General features: G+C 45.8%; 1 protein-coding gene across 1 annotated transcript in view; it reads right to left on the reverse strand.

The window, feature by feature from the left end:
- The window catches only part of Ryr2 (ryanodine receptor 2), a 533102-nt gene extending 520206 nt beyond the window's left edge, over positions 1-12896 (reverse strand). Inside the window, exon 1 of the mRNA XM_060372656.1 lies at positions 12434-12896. Coding sequence (XP_060228639.1) covers positions 12434-12481 — 48 coding nt within the window. The 5' untranslated portion in view covers positions 12482-12896. The remainder of the gene's footprint in view (positions 1-12433) is intronic.
- Between the last annotated feature and the right edge of the window lie 11010 nt (positions 12897-23906).

Raw genomic sequence — 23906 nt, forward strand, 5'->3', positions numbered from 1 at the left:
CACCAGACTCAGAGCCTCATGTTTGCAGAGCCAGAACACTCTCCAGCCTCCAGAGCAACATTTTGTTGGCTGCGGCATTTGCCATGTTTCTTGTGCTGCTAATCATGTGAGACTCTCCCGTGACATTTTGTTCTCCGGAAAATGTCCTAGGCAGGACTCAAACAAGAAATGTGTCACAGCAGACATGGCCGTGAGTCGTCACTCTGCAATAAAAACATTGGAAGGCCACCCTTCCACCCACTATGTGTGCCCAAGTGTTACTATGCACACATTTTCCCCTTGTCTCCTTCACCAGGTGAGCAGATGGCAGAGTCTCTCTGAGTTTGGGAAGAGGCAGGTGAGTCCTTTGCTCCACTCCTCCCTTCTCTCCCTTTGATTCTCAATTCTCCCTCACCAACACGAACAAGAGCAGGTTCATGTTCTTCCAAGAGGAGAATTGGGTGTGTGGCCTGGTCAGCCTGAGCTACAGCTCATTCTAAAAGGTATTTTGGCACAAGGGGTGTAGAACATAGACCTTCGCCTTCTGCCACTGGTTAAAGAAAGTTCTTAACAAGATACAGAACAGAGACAGGGGAAATGGCTCCATCGGTAAGAGCACGTTCTGGGCAAATATTAGACCCTCCCTACAAGGCTTGGGGGGCATCAAAGAAGAGAGGAAGGAGAAAAAATACAAAACAAAACAAAACATAAGAACCAGAGGTTGGGAAAAAATGCTGTGAAATGCTGTCTTCCAGACATGTCTTCCTGTACTCATGAACTCACAGCGGCTGATCAAGCCAGTCAACAGGCAAGCATGGATAGGGAAGGGATTATGAGGCCCCACCTCTAGTTGAAAAATGACTGCCAGTTGGTAGCTGCCAGGGGAGGAAAAGTTCTTCAGAGGTATAGCTGCGGGTGCATTGCCCAAGCTCAGGTGGTTGGCCCCACACCCAAGTCCAGGCAGGCAGCAATATTTCTTTTTAAAAAGAAGAGGAGGAGGTTGAGGATGTAAAGGTGGGAGGGGAATCTGTTGAGAGGACTTAAATTGTGTGGGAAAGGGGAGGTGGGGTAGATAGGACCAAGATACACTATACATCTATGATGTTGTGGGGGGGAAAAAAACAAATTGTAAAATACTTTTTTTTTACGTTCTTTAGAAGATACAGGATAGGGGCTGGGAAGATGTGTGAGCAGTAAGAGCAGTTGCTGTGCAAGCACGAAGAACTGAGTTCAAATCCTCAGCACCTTGCATTAAAAGCTGGGCGTAGCTACAAGTGGCTCTTGGGCCTCACTGGCCAGCAGGTCTAACTGAAATGGTGAGCTTCCGGTTCAGCAAGAGACTCTACCTTAAAGGAATGAGGCAGGTGGAAATAGAAGAAGGCATCTGACATCTGCCTCTGGCCTCCACATGTGCACACACAGGAACATACAACAACATACACGTGTGTGTGTGTGATACACACTAACACACACAAATACAGAATGTACAGTTTTTATTGACGTGCCCATGCATTCAGGCAAGGTAAGACTGTACCCCATCTGATATAGCCAGTTGGTAGGTAATATTTTGTCCGGTTGTGTCTTTGACACATGGGAAGCATGTAGATTAGTCTCAGGCAGTATAATAATAACAATAATAGTCACCTCAGAAGTAGATCCCCAGATTGGGGGGAGGGGTAGCTCCGTAAAGTCCCTGGCACACGAACATGAGGACTGAGTCCCAAACCCAGAACCCTTGGAAGAATTAGGTGTGGCGACTTACACTTGTGACTCCGATACTGGAGCGGCAGAGACAGGCAGCTGCCTGGGGCTTGCTGATAGCCATCCTGGCCTACTCAGCAAGCACCAGGTCCCAGTGAGAGACCCTGGCTCAAAAGAACAAAGTGGAGCACTTTGAGGAAGGATACTTGGGGTTGACCTTTTACCTCCATACATATGTGTGAACATACGTGAATGTACATCTATACCTTCCAAAATTCTGGGAGCGTCAACATGTCTCTCTAGGCGGGAGTTCAGTCCATAATAAAATTCAGTCAAAAGCAACCCAAAACCCCCCCTGGCTCCTCAAAAAGCCTTCCTCTTCATTTCAGGTCAACCTCACCTCATTTCTCAAATCTTCTGAGCTCATCTGTGTCTCCCTTCTGTCCTAATATCTACTCAGCCATCAGTCTATTCTCAACAGGATCCCCTTAGAGTGCCCACAACAACCTCCCCAGTGTAGACCTTACTTACCCTGTACCAACTCCATGATGGCGTTCTCCTCATAGGCTCCTTACTATTGTTCTCTGCTCTCACTCTTCCAAATTATCTTATTTAAGTCGCTGCTTCACCAGTTTTCTTAACAGACATGTCTGATTTACTTTCCTCCCTCCAGAGGGAAGGAAAGAACAAGTGATTCCAAGGCCCTTCTTACCTTACAAATACAATTCACACCCCTGACCTTAGTCTCAAGGCTCCCTGCCCTTCTGCAACTGTCCACACTGTCACTTTGTCTATTTCCAAAACATGCCCCCTTGCATTTCCTGCCTGTTCCATCAGAGCTCTGCCATTGAGTGAGTGGGCACTCTTGTGGGATTAACTGGAAATAATGAAAGGATCATTTGGCAAGGAGTGGGCTGGAAGCAAGGGACAGAATCAAACAGAGGGCATGGCTCATGTAGAAACCAGTATCAGCTTTCCTAAGCTGCAAGGGGTCCTGTTGTTTCCCGGGACCTACAGGCAGAAGTCAAATAGACATGGTACAGGGCAAAGCAATAAAGTGTTCCTGGGGAGGAGGGCACTGAAAAGACACCACAGTATCCCCTTTGCCTGTTCTCCTTCCCTGTCCTTCCACCCTCCTCACCCAAACTCCCCAAGTCCCACCCCTTTACACACTGGTGATATGAAAGGTCACTTCTCCAACCAGGTAACCAGATGACTCAAAGAAACACAAAATGAAGCCCATGACCAGGGCTTCACTTCTGTAACCAGAGGACTAGGATGGCATCGTAGCAGCTTGGAAGGAAAACTCAAAAACAAATGTGGACACATAAGCCCACCAGGTGACTGATGCGCTCAGCAAGCACGAGGTCACCAGAGAGAGACAGGACACAAACACAATCCGCAGTTTCTAGCATGAGGAGGTTCAAGAGGTACAAGACTGGATGGTGCATCCTCCAGACACAGTCTGACTTTCCAGAATCATTACTACAAGTTCAAGGAGTTTTAAACAACTCAGAGACCAGAGAAAACTCTATGGGATGGGTGGAGCAGAGAGCACAGCCACCATTACTTCCTATTCATCCATGTCAGTTCTTGGCAAGTTTTCAGGCAGAGGAAGGCATAGGAATAGAAAGAAGAATAGACAGAAAGGAAAAAAAAACAAAGAGAAAAGGGGAAAAGAAGAGGGGGAAGAGAGGAGGGAAGAGAAGAAGGAGGGGGAGACTAGGAAGGAGGATTTTGGCATCTGGAAAAACCTAGCTCACCAGCATCAGTCATAAATTGCCCTTGAGCCAGTCTTCTCGCCCCTCTGCAGCTCAGTTTCCTCATGTGTAGACGTGCAATTAATGGCTTTAAAGACTAAATGAACTGTTCCAGGAATCAAATGAATTATGGCCCTCTTGTCTGAGCTGAATAAATGGATCCAAAATCCTTGTCCTTCCATTTCCCTTCATGATAAAATTGGAGAGTTGGACCAGAATTCCTGAAGCTCCTTTCCAGCCTGAAAATTCTTAACCATAGATCCTGCCTGCCCCACGAAGCCTCAGACAACATACAGGGGGATCAGGTCTCTCTCTCCTCACCAGACTTTTCTGTTATAGTATCTGTTCCCAATCTCCATCCCCAATGTTCTCCAAAGAGGACATTCGGTTTCCCCTTCTCCACCCCTCCCAACAGAGACAGTACAAACTCTCTGAAGGAATAATGGCAGAGGTATCTGTGTCTAAGTGCTGGGTACCATGTCCTGCACATGGCAGCTAGTCAGCCAGTACCGCATGCATGATAAACAGTGCCACACACCTGCTGTCCCTTCTGTGGAGGACAGACTCCAATGGGACAGCTTCTGCAGGCTGCCCTGGGTGACTCAGTCCCTCAAGACAAGAACAAGAAATCCACACTCAAAAATGCCGCCTCTTCAGAAGACAACACGCTCTACAGTGTTCTGAAGAGGACAACAGTGGGACTCAGTACTCAAGTTTCTCTGACAGTCACCAAAGGCATTTAATGGCAGCTTTCCACTGCCTGTGACCGGAGATGAAATACTCTCCAGACATTCCCATGAACAACACGCAAGGACTTGGGAACCAGTCATAACTCCCAGTGATGCCATTGTCCTTGGAGACACATGTAAAGAAGTATCCTGGATAGAGGAGAGAGATGCTCCCTCTGCGTTATTATCAGGTTTAATGTGAAATGAAATGTGCTCTTACTGCCACTAGCTCCATCTGGTAAGGATCACAGCCATGCCCACCACCTCTTCACCTCTGTCCCCCATACATGTCACAGTCCTCACAAGAAGAGCGGATGGCTCCTACCTCTATGTACAAGGTCCGATTGTTTCATCATTCCTACCCTGAATGGCCTATATCGTCTCATAGCTTCCCTGCCCGTCATAGGTGCCAGGCACAGCACCGTGAACAAAACACACTTTAAGTACATGCCTCCTGCATGAGTGACGTTCATGACACTGGAAGCCAATTACTGGATACAAACAGCTTAAGAGAAGTTCTGTCCATCACAGCAAGGAAGATGCGGCAGGGTGGCAGAAGATGGCCACATCATGACAGACCAAAAATGGAGACTAGAAACCAGGCTAAGCTACAGCCTTCAAAGCCATCGGGGCTCATGTGCTAAAGGTTCCACTACCCAAACTGCACAACCATGTAGGGGATGCATTCAAAGCATGAGCCTGCGAGGACATTTCAGATTCAAGCTGCAGGCCTCGAATTAAAGCACCTAACCTATTTGGCAAGAAATCACCCCTCTTTGTATTTATTATCCAGCTTATCTCACAGGGCGAGAACAACGTGTATTAAACCGTGGGCCCTACTGTGTGGCAGGCAGTCCCATCAGGTGTTAGTCATGCAAAATATTCACATTTGACGGTGTCAAGGATATTGCTAAAGAGAGGAAGAAGGGCTGGGGATAAGGCTCAGGCCTGAGGACCCGAGTATAATTCCCCAGCACCAGGTTTGATGTTGTGTATCTGTAATCCCACTGCAGGAGAGACAGAGATAAGAAGATCCCTGGAGCTTGCTGGCCAGCCAACTTAGGCTAATTAGCAAGCCCCAGGTTCCAGTGAGAGACTCTGTCTCAGTCAACAAGGTGAGTGGCTCCAGAGGACTGAAGAGGTTGAGCTCTGGCCTAGACCTAGACACATACACACACACACACACACTTATATACTTGTAACCACATCTATGTCTATGCATACACATGTACATGCAACCACATACGTATGTGTATACACACACATGCATACATGCATAAGTAGCGACATATGTGTGTGTGTGTACACACACACACTGGCACACATGCATAAGCAACCACATATATGTGTGTGTATACACACACACGGGAGAGGGAAAAGCAGGAGCCACGTCCTGCTGTCATTTTAAGTACAATCTCCAGCAGAGAGGCACCTGTTTCACCTTGAGGATGAGTGAGGGTTCTTGAACAGCCAGCTGGAGCTACAACGCTCTATCCAACCCTGTATCTCCCAGTCCTGGCCGACGGCTTGACGTCTCTGTACCAAGCTCCGAGGCTCTCGGCAAGAATCTCATGAGGAAATACACAACCAGCACTTAAGAGTCCTACAGTAGACAACACAGACAGACAGGTCTGCCAGAAATAAAAACTGCAGCAAGAGCAGGAAGGATGGGCCGTAAAACACACTGCCTGACAGCTCACCAGACAGGTGGGCGGGCATTCCTCTAGGCCGACACTGTATGTAAGACCCCAAGAACTTCCACCAGTGTCTAGAACTATTCAGATGTGTCTTCTGGGTGCCCTGAACATCCTCAAGGGGCACATGGACACTGTGTTCTCAACCCATGCCTCTGGCCACAATCACAACAGGACCCCTCACACCGTGCTTGCCTCCTCTGCCCTCATCTCAGACTCTCACCCACCAGACTCCCCACTCCACTGTCTCTACAGGAGGTCTCACCTCCACGAAGGCTCTCTTTCTACTGGTGAACGCATTTGAGTGATTCGCACACTGGAGAAAGGTGTCTATTGCCTATTTACCCTGTTGCTGCCATTGGCATAGATTTCGCTCAAACCCATCCTCGGTAGCTGCCGTATTAAGCATCATAGCAAACTAATATCTGACAACACGATAAACTCCCCACGTGGAGCATTAGATAAGTGAGAAAAGCATATAAAACAGATTGGAGGCTTGGGAGAAAGGTCAGAGAGTAAACTCAAAATTAGCTGGCGTGATGCCCAAAAACTCTAGAAGATGGAGACAGTAGAACAAAGAATGAACAGGTAGATGAGAAGAGGCTGTGACTGAAAGGGGAGAGGTGAGCCTGTGTGGGACAGTGCTCTGAACTGAGAGTTGGGAATGAACCTTCATTAAAAGGTAAGATGTGCTCAAAGGGGTGGGACACATTTGTTAGGGGTGAGGGATAATGATGGATGGCATACACGGTGCTGGTTCTCTGGTCTTTTATGTTCCCTTCGAATTCATGTTGAAATCCCAGCCCTCAAAATGATGGTGTCAATAAATGGGGCCTTCAGAAGGAAATTGGATGGACCCCTTGCAAGTAAGATCAGTGCCCTCATTGTAAAGGAGCGCACAGAATCCGTTTCAGCTCTAGCCTTTGAAATGAATGATGTCATGGTTATATTTTACCCCCAAAGATCCCAGGTTTTGAGACACACATAAACTCATGAAGGCAGAAGAGCCCCAGGAGAAAGAAGAAAGTGGGGTTTGGGGGATAATCAATCGTAAAGTTGGAGCAGAATAAAGTGAACCCCCAAAACACGCTCAAAACTATATACAATAGCCCAGGTGTGTCCTGCTTCCACAACCACATGACGTAGCTTCAACACAGAGAGCAGGTAAGGAGCTTCTAAACAGAGTTTCAGAGGGCAGATGAAGAGAGGAGGTTGGGTTTGGTAAGCAGGGGTTCCCAGCATGTTCAGGAACAAGAAGGAGACGTTAGGAAATTGCAAAGAGAGGTGAAGACTGGGAGAAGAGGTCACGTTTATAGGAGTTCAGCAGTGAAATAAGGCATCAGGCTCAAACCAAGAAGAGGAAAATCCAATAAGGGAGGGATTAATAGACTATAAGAAAAAGCAAAAGGAGAAGCAGGGTTTGGACCAACAGCAAAGAATAGAGTGCTGCTTCCTGGCCTGGGATCCAGGGTGTGTGAGGGCTGTGGCTCAGAAAGGAGGACAGAGACTGTCCTTTCTGAAGCAGGAAGGACAAGGGTGGGAATGGGCAAGGATACTGCCAAGGTCAAGATAAGGACAGAAGGAATGCCAGGCAGATGTGTGGACCTCGAGCAAGGCTTCCGACATTGCCACATACTTCAGTACCATTCTGAGACACTAAACTGTAGTGTGACACCCACCAAGTCCCTTGGGTACTCTTAATCCTCAGTTTCATTCTCTATAAAACTGGGGAGAGGTGGGCAGGCTGGAGACTGTTTCGTAACCGTCTCAACCTACCTAAAACTAAAGCTGGTCTTTTTCTTTTCCTTTCAATAGTCCCGTAAGCCTCAAAGCCTTTTACAATTATAACTTTATAAAAAAGAAAATTTCCTCTAGTTATTCCAAATGATTCTTCAACACCCAAAATCATAGCAATGCATGCAGAAGATGCTCAGCAAATGAGCTTCTGAATCACCAGAATTTCCCCCTGAGTCTCAGGGGGCCACATGTATGCCTTCGCATCCCTCCCTCTCATGCAGACGCTCTCTGCAGCCACCCAGGAGCCCCATGCTGTCATCTTTCTTCAGGAATTCAGTCTTGATTTTAAAATTAAAAGTTAACTAAAGCAAAGTAAAAATAAGGCAGAATGTAAAAAAATAAAAAATAAAAAAAATAGTGTCCTGGGTGTTTTAGATCCTGCCCTTCTTGCAAAGTACACACAGTGATGTCTAAGTGTTTGGGTTTGTTTTGTTTTGTTTTTCTTCTAAAGTCTAATGACATATCACAGGCAATGAGGAAGGGGTTCCATCATTTCCTTGAGAAAGTACCACAGTGCACTTTTATCTCAAGCTCTCTGTGGTTTCAAGACCAAGAAAGCAAAAAGCACAAATACCCACAGCTTGCTGGATCCTCTCCATTGACACTCCTGCAGCTGAAGGAGGAGCCTGGGGTTGCTGTCTGCCTGGAGGTACTGTTTTCACACTGGCAATCTCCCTGCCCTTCTGCAAGCCATGATGAGACATTCCCACCCTGCCTGCACAGCACTGATCATTGACCTTAATGGTTTCTCTTTGCCGCGATGAATTGGTTGGCAATTCCTATGATGCTCTTTGTCGCTGTGGACAAACATGAACAAGCACAGAAAGATTCTCCCGTGAAAGAGCTACCTCTGCAAAGGCTTCTAGCCTTCTTAGGAGAATGATCTCTGCATCCAGGGCCTAAGTTTAAAATCTCTTTGTGTACATGATACTAACTACATGACCCAGCGTGCCACCAGAGTAGCTCAGCTATGTCTACAAAGGTGAAAGAAAAAGTAAAGGACTGAAAACGGAACCCTCTGGCAAGGTCATTTAATAACACATATATTCTTAAGTCGAGGGCATATCCTATACTGCCTGTGAAATAATACAAAAGTGCTTCAGAAAAAGAGTAGTGTTCGGCTGACAGGATGTCCCAGCCAGTAACTGTACTTTCTGCTGGGCCTCCCAACCTGAGCTTGATCCCCAAAATACACATGATAAGAGGAGAGAACTGGCCTCTGCAAATTGTCCCCTGACCTCCACCAGAACACCAAAGAGCTTGCACGCATGCACATACATATACACACACTAAATAAATAAAGTTTTTTAATAACAATGATCTACGTTTTTAAATACAAAAGTATAATCCACTGCTATGTTAGCAATCCCACACAAGTTTTTAAGATAAAAGAAGCCACACACTGAAGCCATGCATGTTTCTGGACATGGTGGGCAAATCCATTAAATGCTAATGGTTTATCTTATGATATGGTTCATCTATCTCCTGGGTCAGGCACATCCACAGCATCCTCTCAGCTCCTGTAAATATAACCAGATCAGAGGGATCATGTCTCCTGCTGGTAGGGAATCCACGTGCAGGGAAGGACAACAAAACCAGCACCAGCACAATGGAAAGGGAGGAGAACTGGATGGATGATAGGCTAACAGTGGGAAAAGCCCTCACAAATGAAGACATCCTTGATAGCAACAGAAAACATTCCCCATGGAAAGACTCCGTTAAAGATGTCACCTCTACGTCTCTTCGCAGTGCTCTGAGAGCTCTTTTCAGAAAAGAAAGGAGGAGGAGCTGAGGATGGTAGAGAGATGCTTCAGTATGCTGGAATGCAGAATCCAAATCTAATTGCCACACTAATAATCAGGGTATGCTAATCAGATTGTATAAATGTCTGGTCCAAAGCACAGTGATGGTGTCCCCATGACTGATTTTTTTTTTTAATGTACAACAGCTCCATCTATTACTATCAGAAAGTCCTCAGTTACAACTATTGTATCAAGATATGCAGTCTTAGTGCTCCTTGGTGCATGTGCCTTTGAAAGACAAAATGAGGCGCTGGGGATGGGCTTGCCTGGCACATGCAAAGCCAGGGGTTCAGTCTCCCCGCACCATATCAACCTGTCATGAGAGTACACGCCTCTGATCCCAGCACTCAGGAGGGAGAGGCAGAAGTTTCAATAGGTCAAGATTATCCTCAAATACAAAGCAAGTTCAATGCCAATCTGGGATTTAAAAAAAAAAAATTTAAAAGGAAAGAAGAAAAAAAAGATAAAGCCAGGTATGGTGATTCCTGTAATTCCAGCCCTCTGGAGGGTGAGACAGGATCTCCATGAATTCTATACCAATCCTGTACTATACAGAGAGCTTCAGGCCAGCCTACGCTACTAAGTGAGAACATAGATAGATAGATAGATAGATAGATAGATAGATAGATAGATAGGTAGATAGATAGATGCAAAATGAAATAACTCATCTTGACACTTGCACATTTAAAAATTGCCCCCTGTTGGGGGCTGGGGATAATGAAGGACTGGCACACTTGCCTTTGCTAACCTCATTAACATCACTGAACCATTAGCATGCTCAGGTTAAAGAATAAAATGGAAAGGATCCAGGGCAGCAGACAGGGGAGCTGGGGAAAGACTTGAAAATTATCATATTAAAATCACAAGCTAAGAAAAAGATGCATTCCTTTCAGATACAAATGGTACACGTGTTCTCTCTCTCTCTCTCTTTTTCTCTCTCTCCCTCTCTCACTGCTCTACAGTGTTACTCCTTCAAGGTCATTTATCATCAGCACAACAACCTACCAATGTTTTATTAAAAGAAGAATCTCCGCTAGGACTGCCAGACCTTACCCAAGCCCTACTTATCAAAGGTGTTGCTCTGGCTGACAGGCAGCTGTTAAGTGGCACAGAGTTAACATGACTGTATATGTGGAAAGAAAAAAAAAAGAAAAAAGAAAAATCCTACAGGCAAGCACAGTACCTCAGTCCCCATTAAGCATTCTGATAACACCACCTCCATAAGCTGGGCTTAACATTTAAGCCTGCAGGGAGCCCTTGAATGCACAAAACCAGCCAAATTTCCTGGCTAATTTTAACCCTGTAGAGTCTGATACAAACTGAATTTTAAAGCCATAGAGCAGCTAAATGTGAAGTCTGGCTTGCTTGGTTTTTGAGGCTACAGCTTGACTTGTTAAAAGCAAAAAAGAACTTTTAGACAATTGTCCACTAAGAAACGTGATGAACCGTACTGCTGGAAAGCTTCAGATACCCTCCTAAACAATGTCTTAATGAAGATGTTCTCTAAAGGCCTGCGGGCTCTAATCCGTGTTCCCCATTGGATCCTCATCTGTACTCCCAGCCCTCTCCGGAATGCCCTTTAATGTGAAAATGACCACCCACAAATACTAGGCAAGACCAAAGAGGGCACGGGAATGGGCTTTTACTGCCACACTCCAGGTTTTATCAAGGTGATTTCACACGTAAAAGTTATCTTCTAGTCAGTATTTCAAAATTTTCCCGTCCGTGGGGTTTTTTGATTATGGAAGGAGCTGTACCTGGAAGCGGGATGCTTAGACTGCTAGGAACAAATCCCAGCGAAAACAATGCAGTCTTAGGCTGAAAGTCCAGGAATCCTGTCAGGGGAATATTCTTGGAAAAAGGGAGGAGATGTGCGTTAGGAAAGACTGGGGTGATGAGGGGAAGGCTAGCCGGGTTGTTGTAACACCGAGTTCCTGCGTTTCTTCGGTCCCTGGAGGCTCAGTCCAGGTTTGGAGGCGAGCAAGGGACTGGGAAGAATCTGCAGTGTTAAAACAAGTCAAGGAGGAAGCAGCTATGCCAGGAGGCACTTACGGAGAAGGAATCTTATTAGAGTGAGGCCAGTCTTTCCCTGCCTGTCACACAGTGTGGAAATTCCGGGCAGCCACTCTCTCCTTGCAGACACACACACACACACACACACACACACACACACACAGGCTTGCTTGCTTGCAGGCATGCACTTTGCTGCACTCGGTGTTCAACAAGCCAGCGTTTAGAAAAAGACACAACACGTTCATAATGCCCACCCTCTGTAAATGCTCCCTTGCGGGGCACGCGCGCGTGCGCGCATACACACACACACACACACACACACACACATACACACACGGTTCCCATGCGCTCTGCAAGCCGTCATCACAAAACCACCACGGCACCATGCCGGGAACCTTGGGGACCACTGGAGCAAGCCCTCCTGGCACTGGCATCAGCCGGACTTGGGGGAACCCTCGGGGCAACCTCCTCAGCCCCTGACCAGTCACTACGTGAGCTCTGCCAAGTACGCGGATTGCCATGTCTTCGCTCTGTGACAGCGCGCAGACTCAGCTCCAAAACCCCAGGGACGGCGACAGCCGGAGTCCCCACGCTCCGCGCGCCCCACGGAACACGCAGCTCTGCTCCCTAGCCAAAGGCTGTCGGAGAGGTCCCTGGCCAGTCCTGGCTCCCACAGCTAGGTAGCACCCGCCCGGGTGCCTGCCGCGGGCTCGCCACGGTGTCACCGCACTGGGTCCTCTTGGCTTTCCACATGCGCGCACAGACACGCGTTCTGCCCTTCCCCGGCCAGACACGCACACCTGCACACATGGTGGTGATGCGGACCCCTCCGGCATCCCTGGACGCTCCTGGCAGACCCGAGGCGGCCCGGCAGCCAGCTGTCACTCTACCGGGACCCGGCTGACGGTTACCACGCGCCCCTTCCCCCGGGAGGACTCGCGCCGAGACGTGGCACTTACAGTTCTCAGGAACTGGATCTCGTCCTCGCCTTCGCCCGCATCAGCCATGGCTCCGCGCTCCTGGCCCGGCCGTCTCTGGAGCCCGGCGGAGCCCCGTGAGCGCGGCCACTCACGCTGCTGCTGCTACTGCTGCTGCTGCGGCTCCTCTGGGCGCTCTAGTCAGTGCCACCCGGGAGGTCCTGCGGGCTCCGGGGACCGCTGCTCAGGTCGCTGATCCTGCGGCGGCCGCAGCCAGGAGCCGGACCGAGGCGCCCCGGGGCCGCGCTGCTGGTGCCGAGAGCCCGGCGGTCCCCTGCAGCGCGGCGGAGGCGGGCGCGCGGGGGCGGCCGAGGCGCGGGGCCTCCCTGCGCCGCGCGCTGCGGGAGGAGGGCAGCCCGGCCCGAGGACGCAGGGAGGAGGGCCCTCTGCCCGGCGCGCTCGGCCCCGGCTCCCGCCAGCTAGTGCCCGGAACCCGCGGAGCTCGGGTAGTGCGGCGGCGGGGGCGGGCTGGGGGCGGGCGGGGAGGAGCTGCCAGCCCCGGCTGCTGCAGGTAATCCGCAGCCCGCTCCTCCGGCCGCCAGCGCCGGGGCCCAGCGCCGCCCACTGGCCGCTCGCGGGATCGGCTGGCGCGTGCCAGAGCGTTCAGCCTTTCCCTGCGCCCCTGCCCCTCCTGACCCCAAGTCCCGGCAAGGAGCTGCTTCCCGCTGAGGCACGCCACAGCCCTCGGCACCCATTTCTAAGACCCCTCGTATTGCACGGGGACGCTCTCCTTCTCCCCGGGTGATATCTGCATTTGGACTCCCTCCATTCTGGTTTCTTCGCTGTTGAGTCAGAGTTGATGCACCACACTCGCCACACATACGCTCTCATCGCAGGGGGCCTGGTATGGATGCATGAGGAGTTTTAACAAATTATTCCGCGACGGAGAGACGGCTGGCTCAGTAGTTAAGGGCACTCTTGTAGAGGACCCCGTTCGGTTGCTAGCACCCACACCGGGTGGCTCACCACCACCTGTAACCCTGGTGCCAGGAGCCCCAATGCCTCTGGCTTCCATGGGTACCTGCGCGTACTCGGTGCACGGAGATTTATGCAGGCACATGCACGTAGGTAGACGTGAATATAGAAAACGTATTCAACGACAGCACACCTAGCACAGCAGGCAACGACAAAGCGGGCATCTTGTCGTGCGCGGTGGTACAAGACACAACAGTTCGCAACCCACCTGCACAAGGAACTGTAGCAAACTGTGGAATGATAAGGACCAGTTCGAATCATTGCATGTCCCTGAACTCACACTGTGGTATCCATTATCCTCCCTGGAAGATAAAATTTGAGCATTCCTCCACCAATGCCATTTCCAAGCCCCACAGGGCTCCGTGTAATCACAGGCAATCAAATCCCCATTTTTTTAAAAAAAAAAGAGCCGTGGGCCAGCTAGATGGCTCAGCTGGAGAAGGCACTTGCCACCAATCCTGACAACCTGAGTTCAGTACCAGAGACCCGCATGGTGGGAAGGAAGAACTGACTCCTACGAGTTCTCCTCTGCCTCCCCGTGCATACACTGTTCGCATAAATAATTTAAAAAACTATGCAACTGTGACTAAGAAAATAAAATGTCTGAAGCAACTGGGACAAGAAATCCAGTGCCTCTTTTTCTTATTTCAAAGTCCTTTCGTTTATATCACTAAATATAGATAGATAGATCCATATCTATATCCATATATATATATATCCATATCCATATATATGGAGAAAGAAACTTTCCCAAGTGCCGAACCTATACATGTTCGAGAATTATAAGATAAAGAATTTTGCGTTCAATTATCTCTGCTGCACATGCCACAGCATCTGAGATATGTCATTAAGATTGACTGGAAAGTTCCACGTGGGTTACACTCCATTTCCGCCTTTCCTAACTTGGTCCGTCCAGAGTAAGGGTCTGGCCTAGTTAAGTCTGTCTTCAAATGTCCTCACTCTCTGGTGGGATATCTGTACTGTAGAAGCATTCCCCATCATCTCACCTGAAAACCTGGCAGGTTTTTGTGTGGCTAGAGGAAGAAACTAGAGACTCGTAGCTGAGTCATCCAAAAGGTAAGTTAGGAAAACAACCCTGTAAGTGAGAAAGATTTCAGAACTTTCCATGTTAAATATAATTTTATTTTAGAAAAAGAAACATAATATGGATATAAATTTTATGTCTTGGGTCTTTAACTCTAGACTTAAGTTAAATAGAACTAGCAAGTGGATATTTTGATAGGCACAAAACTACCATTTAGAAAATTGGAAGGGGAAAGCTATTTTGAATTATTATGAATATTACAACTTTATGTGTTTTTCAGCTTTTATGAAAATGTTTCTTTTTCCCTAGGTTCATATTGCATATATTTCATTTTTATGTATGCTATTGAAACATGTTTTCTTAGTGTTGCTTTATTTCATTAGACTCCTTTTGTAATTTATTTTAATATGTTTTAAATAAAATTACATCACTTTCCTCCTCCTTTTCCTCTCTCCAGTTCCTCCCAGCTACCTTCCCTCAAACCTCACCCACATCCTTCCACTCCCAAGTTGATGGCCTCATTCTTATTGTTACATAAATGTATGTACGTGTGTGCGCATGTATTCATAAATACATATAAACATAAGTTGCTTAGTCCATTTTTTATGTTTTTTATGCTATGGTTTCAGGGCTAAAAACTCTGCACTGAGCAACCAATGAGGGAGCTCATCCATCTTTGTATATTAAATAAATAGCACTCTATTAGATCTTTGTTACACTACAGTCCAAAAGAGGGAGTCCCCTTTGTATTTTCAAAAAAAAAGAGGGAAAACTGTATTTTCTTTTTCTTTTTGTTGTTTTTATTTTGTTTGATCTTGAGTTGGTTTTGTTTGGGGAACGAAATATTGCTATGTGGTCCAGGCTGCCCTCAAACTTCCCACCTCCACTCCCTGAAGGCTGGAGTTACAAGGCATATTCCACTATACCAGGCCAAATGTGCCTTTTTTCCCCATGTGTGTATAGTATGCACGTAGGTATGTATATATGTGTCACTGTGTGGGCGCATGTGACACACCCCACACGTGTGAAAATCAGAGGGCAGTGTGTCAGAGTTGATCTTCCCCTCCCTCCACGTGGGTCCCAGGGAGGGATGGAACTAAAAGCATCAGACAACAAGCACCTTCACCTGCTGAGTCGTTCACTGGAATTTAAATTTCTTTGGGTTTTTTTGTGGGTTTTTTTTTTGTTTGTTTATTTGTTTGTTTAATAAAGAACTTTTCTGCAGTCACCTACTTCAGAATGGGACAGCATAGCTTACCATTAGCTTGTCAAGACTCGAAGACGCAAGATTCTTCGTTGGACTTACTGTTTATTGGTTGCAATGATATTAACTTCTTTCTCAGTTGTTGAAGGCTCTCTAAGCTTCCACAATCTCTATGTGCACCTGCCCTAGGACAATATGCCAGGAGTTCTGCAAAGATATCACCACAAGTCAGTCTTCAGGTGACATGCCTGAATCTTTGGGCCTGCATCATGATAGGGAACCAGAAATGACAGGAAGGATAATAATGGTTATGAAGATGATGAAGATAAAGAGGATGGTAAGGATGACAATGGTGATCAAGCTGATGATAAGTGAAGAGGAAGAGGAAGAGGAGAAAGAGAATGGAGATGAAAATGACAATGACGAAGATAATGTTGGTGAAAATGATGATGTTTTCTTTGTTGAATATTTACTATGACCCAGACATTTGACTTTTATTATTTCTTTTTATCTTCACATATTTCATTTTATGAAAAAGAAACTGAGTCTTTTTCCCCCCTTGGTTTTTCGAGACAGAGTTTCTCCATGTAGCCTTAGCTGTCCTGGACTCACTTTATAGACCAGGCTGGCCTCAAACTCGCCAAGATGCACCTGCCTCTGCCTCCTTGAGCACTGAGGAGTGCACCAGTGAACCTGGCTGGAACCAAGTCTTAAATAACTTACTTTGTCCATGACCATATAGCTGCTGAATTGTGAGGGAGGATCTGAAGATGCCGTGACCTAGATCTTTGTCATTATTTTGTGTTCCTCACATACCCTGATCCCAAAGTAGAAAGTTCAAAAGTCTAGATTAGCATGGACTATAAAAGGTTGCAATCTCTCCCTGGTTGCAGGCAAAGCCAAGGTCCTGATAGCTCCTGGAATGCCAAGTAAATTCCGGAAAAAGACAAGGATTACTCTGTGATATAAATAAAATCCCGCCTATGCTTTTCTCCACACTTCAGATGCTTAGGGGAAATTGGTTTTCTAAGATTTTAAGGTTACTCATCGTTATCTTATCCATTCCTTTCATTGATCTTAAAATTAGTAAGCTCTAACTGTGATCAGCACTCAAGTTTAGAGGGTAAGAACCAAACTATACGTGGAAGAGAAAACTCAACATGATGCACATTATGGGATCAGAAGATCCCTACCTGTCAAAGAAAAGAGTGACTCCCCGTAAAGGAAAGCTCACCAATTAATCACCTTCTCTACTGAGGGAAAATGTGGGTTCTGAGGAAAGGAGTGTTCCTGTGGAGCCGTACACTCTTGAGGAGAAGTGCATTCCTACAGAGCCGTGGGCTTCTGAGGTATGTATAGATTCCTGAGAAGTCTAAAGAGATGTGATTTTCTGAAGAGGTATACATTCCTGAGGAGACGTGAGATCCTGAAGAGACTTGGGTTACTGAGATGTGGGATACTTAAGAGATTTGGGTTCCTAAGGAAGTACAGGTTCCCAAGGAGATGTGAATGTTTGAGTTTTGAACTGGCATAATATGGGTCCCTGAGGTAAGCAACCAGCAGTTTGGCCTTAACTTATGTCTATACTACAATGACCCCTAGATACCAAGAGAGCATGGGTTCCCGACTCCATGAAAATACAAAAATCTACCAGTGATCAAGTCCTTCATATAAAATGATATATTTTGATTTATATTAAGCTTATTCACTTCACTATACCTACACATATAATCCTACACTCTTTTTATCTTCTTTAGATAACATAACTAATTAATGTAACTGTTATGCTACTTGTGGATGTATTGTTTAGGGACTAATGACAAAAAAAAATGTCTACACATGTTGTGTGACACTTCCCGTGGAGACATGAACAAAGGCTTACACAGATCACAATCAGGGCACCACCAAAGTCCAGCTTGAAACCAGTGAGGAATATGGGTAATGGGTTAGTAACAGGAGCAAAAATAACTTGAAGGCAATTCTATCATCAAGAGCCCACCCCCGCATGAGTTACGGCTAATAAAAGCTAAAAACCTGAAGCTCACCACACAAGTTATAGGCATCTCTTCAGATTGGATTATGTCTTTTCTAAGCAGCTTACTTGATCTGAGCCTCTTCCAGGCAGCTTAGCTGTTCTCTTCCAAGCACTCAGGCTTGTCTGGGGGATGTTTTTCAGCAGTACTTACTGTTTATATACATTTGGGAAGGGAGGAGTCTAGTAGATCTGGTCAGTTTCAGGAATTTCCTGAATCTATTGAGTTTACTTCCTGAGATGTAAGGAACTTCCTGCAGGATGGATGTTTAACCTGCATTAGAATATCTTGAGTCTTAGCAAGCTTCTCTCTAAGATATAATGTTTTTATCACAAAGGAAATTGCTATACAATACATCTACAATAAAGATGCATTTGTTCTCAAATAATTTTAATGGACAATTGGCTGGTTTTCAAATAATCCTGATGGACAGTTGGCTGAATCTATGGAGGTAGAGCCCTCAGATATTAAGGGGCTCTCATGGTTGTCTTATACTTAAGGTGGAATCTCAAGAATGCCCTGCCATAATTTAAAGACAGAGGAATATGTTGTACTGTCAAATAAAAAAACTTCCATTTTGTTAATCCACAAGTAAAGCTACATTAAGTATTCTTCAAAAGTCTATAACCTCTATGAAATTAACCAAAATAGCCTCCTCTGTTTTCATCTTCCATTTTACTCGGTTGCCCCATACATTAGATGTCTGCAACTACAGTAAACCATTGTTCTTGTTGTCAACCACAAGGTCACATCAGTCCTAGCTTCACCTTCATTTGACTACAAGTGATCCATGTGTCTCTGGTTAATGTGGTGCTGGTAAATGTAGGTTATAGATATCTCCTACAGTGCTGTGAGGAAGAGCAGAAAGTGCAGGAAGTAGTTGACACTGACTGCCACCATGCTTAGCTGAGTACAAATGGGATAAGGTTTTTTAACTAAAAAAATAATTTTAACACGGTTTTAAATTTTTATTGAATGTCCTAAAGGTGATGGACTACAGAAAGTGAGTTTGAGAAAAGACTCCCTGAGCTTTAAGATCATCATGCTCTAGCCAGCTCTAGATCATGACACTTGGCAGGATTCTAGACTTACTTTCAGGTAGCAGGCTTACTGAGCCACTAGCAGAAATTCACTCCAGTTGTGGAAGACAAAGTTGCTCCAGTCAATACCTCCCCTTGACCCTGTGTTCTAAGAGAGCTGAAGGGACAGGCCAGCGCAGAGCCACCCCAGCATTCCAGTCTGCTTTGCAGTTGATATTCTCTCTGTGCATCCAAGCATTTAGTATGCATTTGCCGTCATTACTGCCTGGCTCGGTGCTCCTCTCCCAGAATACACAATGAGCAAGAACGTGCTGGGTTCCTGGAGCTTACAGTGGTATGTCATGCAGAAAGGTGAGTGCTATGGCGGACACACAGTGTAGAGACGTGAGAACAGGATGGTGAAGGACATAGGGAAAGGCTTTTGGGGACAAGTGATTTGTCAACTGCATGGTAACAAATTATCACCCATCATGTGGAAAGGGGGCAGGTCCAGGAAGAGCAGTGGTCTTTGTTATTAAAGGACAAAGGGGAGAATATCAAGGCTAAACCCCAGAATCAAAGGGTGCCTCATCCTCAGAATATCAACTCAGACCAAGACATGCATTATACAACAGATTACTCTGACTCTATGTGCGTGTGTGTGTGTGTGTGTGTGTGTGTGTGTGTGTGTGTGTATCTCATGCAGGGCTTAGGTGAACCATGACTTTAGCAAGCATTTTTGAGTTCCCCTAAATCCCATCTTAATTCAGTTAGGAAGTTGCCAGGTCCTTAGAAATATTTCTCCTGGGCTAGAGTAATAGATTTTCTTAGTAATGCTTTATTTAAAAACTAAAACAGTCATCTAGTGCCTACTAATCACTGGGTTTTGAGGTAGGTAGAAAAAATGTAAGTGTATTGAGGCTGAGATAGTCAGTACTCACTCGGCTTCAGGGAAGGCACCACAGGCCCGGATACAACAAAACGGGGGACAAGCACTGGCCACACTCTGGAGGGAAGTCTGGAACATCTAGGTAAATATTTCAGATAAAATGCTGGACATTGATTTTTGAAGTTCACCCTTTTGAGGCTATATGAAAGACGAGAGCCTGAGCAAGGCCTTTCACTCATCTACTGTTATTTTTAACTAACTCACAGGCAAATCACGAGGCCTCAAATGAAGCCATCCAAATCAGATGCTTGGGCTGTGACTTCTAACTAGTTCATCTAGATGCTAATTGGTGCCCCACTCCCACCCCGGAGGTCCAGAATAACGTCTGCTTTCCTCCTCAAGTCTCAGGTGAACGGCCAGATAGCAACTCAGTCATGACACTTCCCAGGAAGAACCCCACCCCCAAATCACATTCCCACCCATCTTGTTTCAAAGCCTTCCCAGTCACCGGTAATGGCTGGTCAGGCCAAAGACTCAGATGACATGCTTTGATTAACCCTCTTCCCTCACTGCCCACAACCAATCCACTGGCAACTCATGCCTACAAATAGATCGCAAACCTAGGTGTTCTTTGTGCCATTCTAAGCTGTCTGCATACTTACTCCACCTCAGCAGCCTCTTCTGCCTCCGCAGCCACCTCCAATCCATCCCTCACCCCTCTTTTGCCCTTGAATAAAAGCCAAACCATTTATACCACCATTAGAAGAGCCTTCATTCTCATTCTCAGACCCTTCCCACTCACTAACCATATCTACCCTCACTTGTTCAAAGCATTTCAAAGACACTCTGGTCCTTTTTTTCCCCCACCAGCAAACAGCCCAAGGCCACTTCCCTGGAGACTCCCTCCACCAGACACTCTTCACAGGATTGTCATTCTACAGTCAGGCCACCTTGACCACCCGTCTGTCTACCTTCACCCTAAGACCTGTCTACCTTGACCCGTCTCATTCCTTCTCGGTCTGTTAGCACCATCGTAATTCCCCTACACAGTCACCTCCCAAGCAGAAGCAGGACTCTTTAGTGAAGTCACTTTAGGGCCTATCTCCTACTTCCCTCTCAGTCAGCTTGCCTGATCGTCCTGTCAGATGGGAGGGTGCCATCCTCGGCCAGGCTCTGTTCCTTACGAAGGCACACTGCATACTGCTGCTCTTATTACAATATTCATAGGATGGCTTCTGAACCATATTCTTCCAGCTTCTTCCGTGATGTGGAGGTTGCTCTTATCGGTTGAGTTGGGGAACTTCCAGGTCGCTCTTTTATAAACATGTAACTTACTATTTTTGTGACTAGCTAAACTTCTCCCCCACAGATTCTCTAAAATGGAACCAATGCTTGCTAAGTACTTACAGTGGCAAATATCCAGAGCTTGTGGATACATGACTCAGATTTTCCCCTCAAGGTTTCCATCCAGACCTCCAGAACAAAAACCACATGGTGCTGTTTCAACAAACAGGCGGATGGATGGACAGATCAGTAGACAGATTTTTTTTAACGTCTCAGCCCTGTAACATTTAAAATCAGATTCCTATGTATATCTAACAAGGAAAAAAATACTTTTCTTCTTCTTTCTTCTTCTTCTCCTTCTCCTTCTCCTTCTCCTTCTCCTTCTCCTTCTCCTTCTCCTTCTCCTTCTCCTTCTCCTTCTTCTTCTTCTTCTTCTTCTTCTTCTTCTTCTTCTTCTTCTTCCTATTCTTCTTCTTTTTCCTGAGATAGGATCCCAGATGCCCTCAAACTCACTGTGTAGTCATCATCCTTCTACTTCCACCTGAAGAGCAATGGGATTAAAGGCCTGGTTTGTACGCAGTGCTAAGGCTGTAACTCGGGCTTTTGTGCCTGCTACACAAGCAATCTACCACTGGCTTGGCAAGCCAGCCCTTTTCTATATTCTGTAACGAAAGCATTTATTCTCTTCCTGTTTCACCTTGTGAACTTACTTTAGGTTTTGTATTTTATCTGCTTACGTTTTGTTATTTTTCTGTCTCTCCTAATCAACAGCCCCACTTCCATTCCTGTGATGTTCCATTTGATTCCCATCTCCTGGAAGACCATTGCTATATATATATATATATATATATATATATATATATATATATATAAACCATATATGAGAATTACTTCTTTGTTCTTAACGGAGTTCACATAAAAATGTTCAGTGCTCCTGCTCCGGCTTTGTTTTTATTTTCTCTTCATTTTCAGCTAATTCAATTTGCATACCCTTTAGTACATTTTAATTATTTGTTCTTCGGTATAAGATATCTCCAGCTATCAGGGGAGAAAACAAATAAAAAAAAAAAAACCCTCTTCATTTCAATGCCCTGAAAGGCTTTCAGCAGCAGCAACCAAAAGCCTGTCACAAAACATACCTGACACAGTCTCTCCGCCTCTGTGGTCCCATATCAACTTCAGCAGAAGGCAAGAAACTCCAGAGTCTCAACCTCACAGACTCTAGACATGGAAGTTTAAGGTCAGCCTGGGCACAGCAATAATGCCCTGCTCCCTTGTCACGGAAGGGACAAGACCCCTAGAGTCTTCCTGAGACTTTACCTCACATGCGTTAGGCCTGCCTCTGAGCTTCATTCTGTCCACATATTTCTGATTGTGTCCTGCAGATTTACAGTACTTTTTTTCTCATTGCTGTAAACAAACACCTGACAAGAGGCAACTTCAGGAGGAAAGATTGCTCTTGGCTCAGGGATGGTAGAGTCCACCATGAGGAGAAGCCATGGCAGCAGGAGAAGGAGGCTACTTGCCCACAGCTGGGCAGATCAGGATGCAGGGGGCCCGTGTTATGCCACTCTGCAGGTTCTGCCCTATTTACGCAGTTTAGTACTCCACCCACAGGATGGTGCTGCCAACATTCAGGATGGTCCTCCCTGATCAATTAATCCTATCTGGGAACATCCTCGAAGACATACCCAAAGGTTCACTTCAATAGCCACCTGGGTATTTCTTAATCCAATCAAGTAAATAATCAAAGTTAATCAAAATTAATTAAAAAGACACTCTTGCCATTTGTTTTGTTTCTTAACATCTATCAGCACTTTCTGATACATCATGGGTCTCTTTCTTCTCTGCCCTCTTTCTCCACCATACATCCCCAACCCTTAACACTAACAGGTATTTGCAATCGCCTATCACTGGATTCTGATGATCTCAGGATGTCAGAGCTGCTCTACTGACCAAGGCCACTCACCTTTAGTCTAACCAAACTTTCATATTAAAAAAAAAATGTAGTTTGTAGTATTATGTTATACATGTTTGTTCTCCTAACCTTTATACTCTAATCCCAAATAGAAATACAAAACTAGAAATAAACAGGTATTTTAAGAAATACATATATATGTTTTCTTTAACTTAGAATAAACAGAAACATGAACCTCAAAAATTACAAGATGTGGAATAACATCAGATACTATTACCAAAATGGTAAGGCAGAGCACTCACAAATCAAGAACAGGTATCAGTGCAAAAGGATTAAGAAGAGATTCAAAATGTTAAGCAAAAGAAACTTTTCAACAGAGGTATATAGCAAGTCAAAGTTGAGAAAATTTTCTAGAAATAGAAGTAAAAGATGGGTATGGAAATCAGGACAAACAGATAAAACACTTTGAGCTTTATCAGTCTAGAAAATGTACCAGCTGACTCCTAGTTTCAAAAAGAAGAAAGAGAACAGAGGCAAGAACAGGAGTAACAGAACAGAAGCCTCTGAGGCAAAAGAATTGAAGTGCGTGAGAAGGGCATCTCCAGGCAGCATCTGTGCTCTCTCTGAACTCAAAGAAGGGAGGAGCTGCTCCCCTCCTTGCTGCTCAAGCTGTTTGGTCAGTAGCAGAGCTCCAGAAGAAGACAGTGAGGGGACACAGTCGGGAGGGGTTCACAAACAAAGAGCGTGTCAAGAGCACATCAGCCTTTATTCATGGGCTCAGCTTTTGCTAGACGCTGATGACCTTAGTAAAGCAGAACAGCTCTGCTGACCTGAACCACACATCTTCAGTCTAACCCGACTATTAAGTTTCATGTTAAGGACACTCTAGGGGCTGGAGAGATGACTTGGTGTTTAAGAGCACTGGCTGCTCTTCCAGAGGACCCAGGTTCAATTCTTAGCATCCACCTGGAAGCTCACAACTGTCTGTACTTCCAGTTACAGGGGCTCCGACGCCATCACAGAGATAAACATGCAGCAGAACACCAGCACACACAAAGTAAAAATACATCTTTTTTAAGGAAACTCTG

The sequence above is a fragment of the Meriones unguiculatus genome, chromosome 19, assembly GCF_030254825.1.
Source record: "Meriones unguiculatus strain TT.TT164.6M chromosome 19, Bangor_MerUng_6.1, whole genome shotgun sequence".
Lineage (NCBI taxonomy): Eukaryota > Metazoa > Chordata > Mammalia > Rodentia > Muridae > Meriones > Meriones unguiculatus.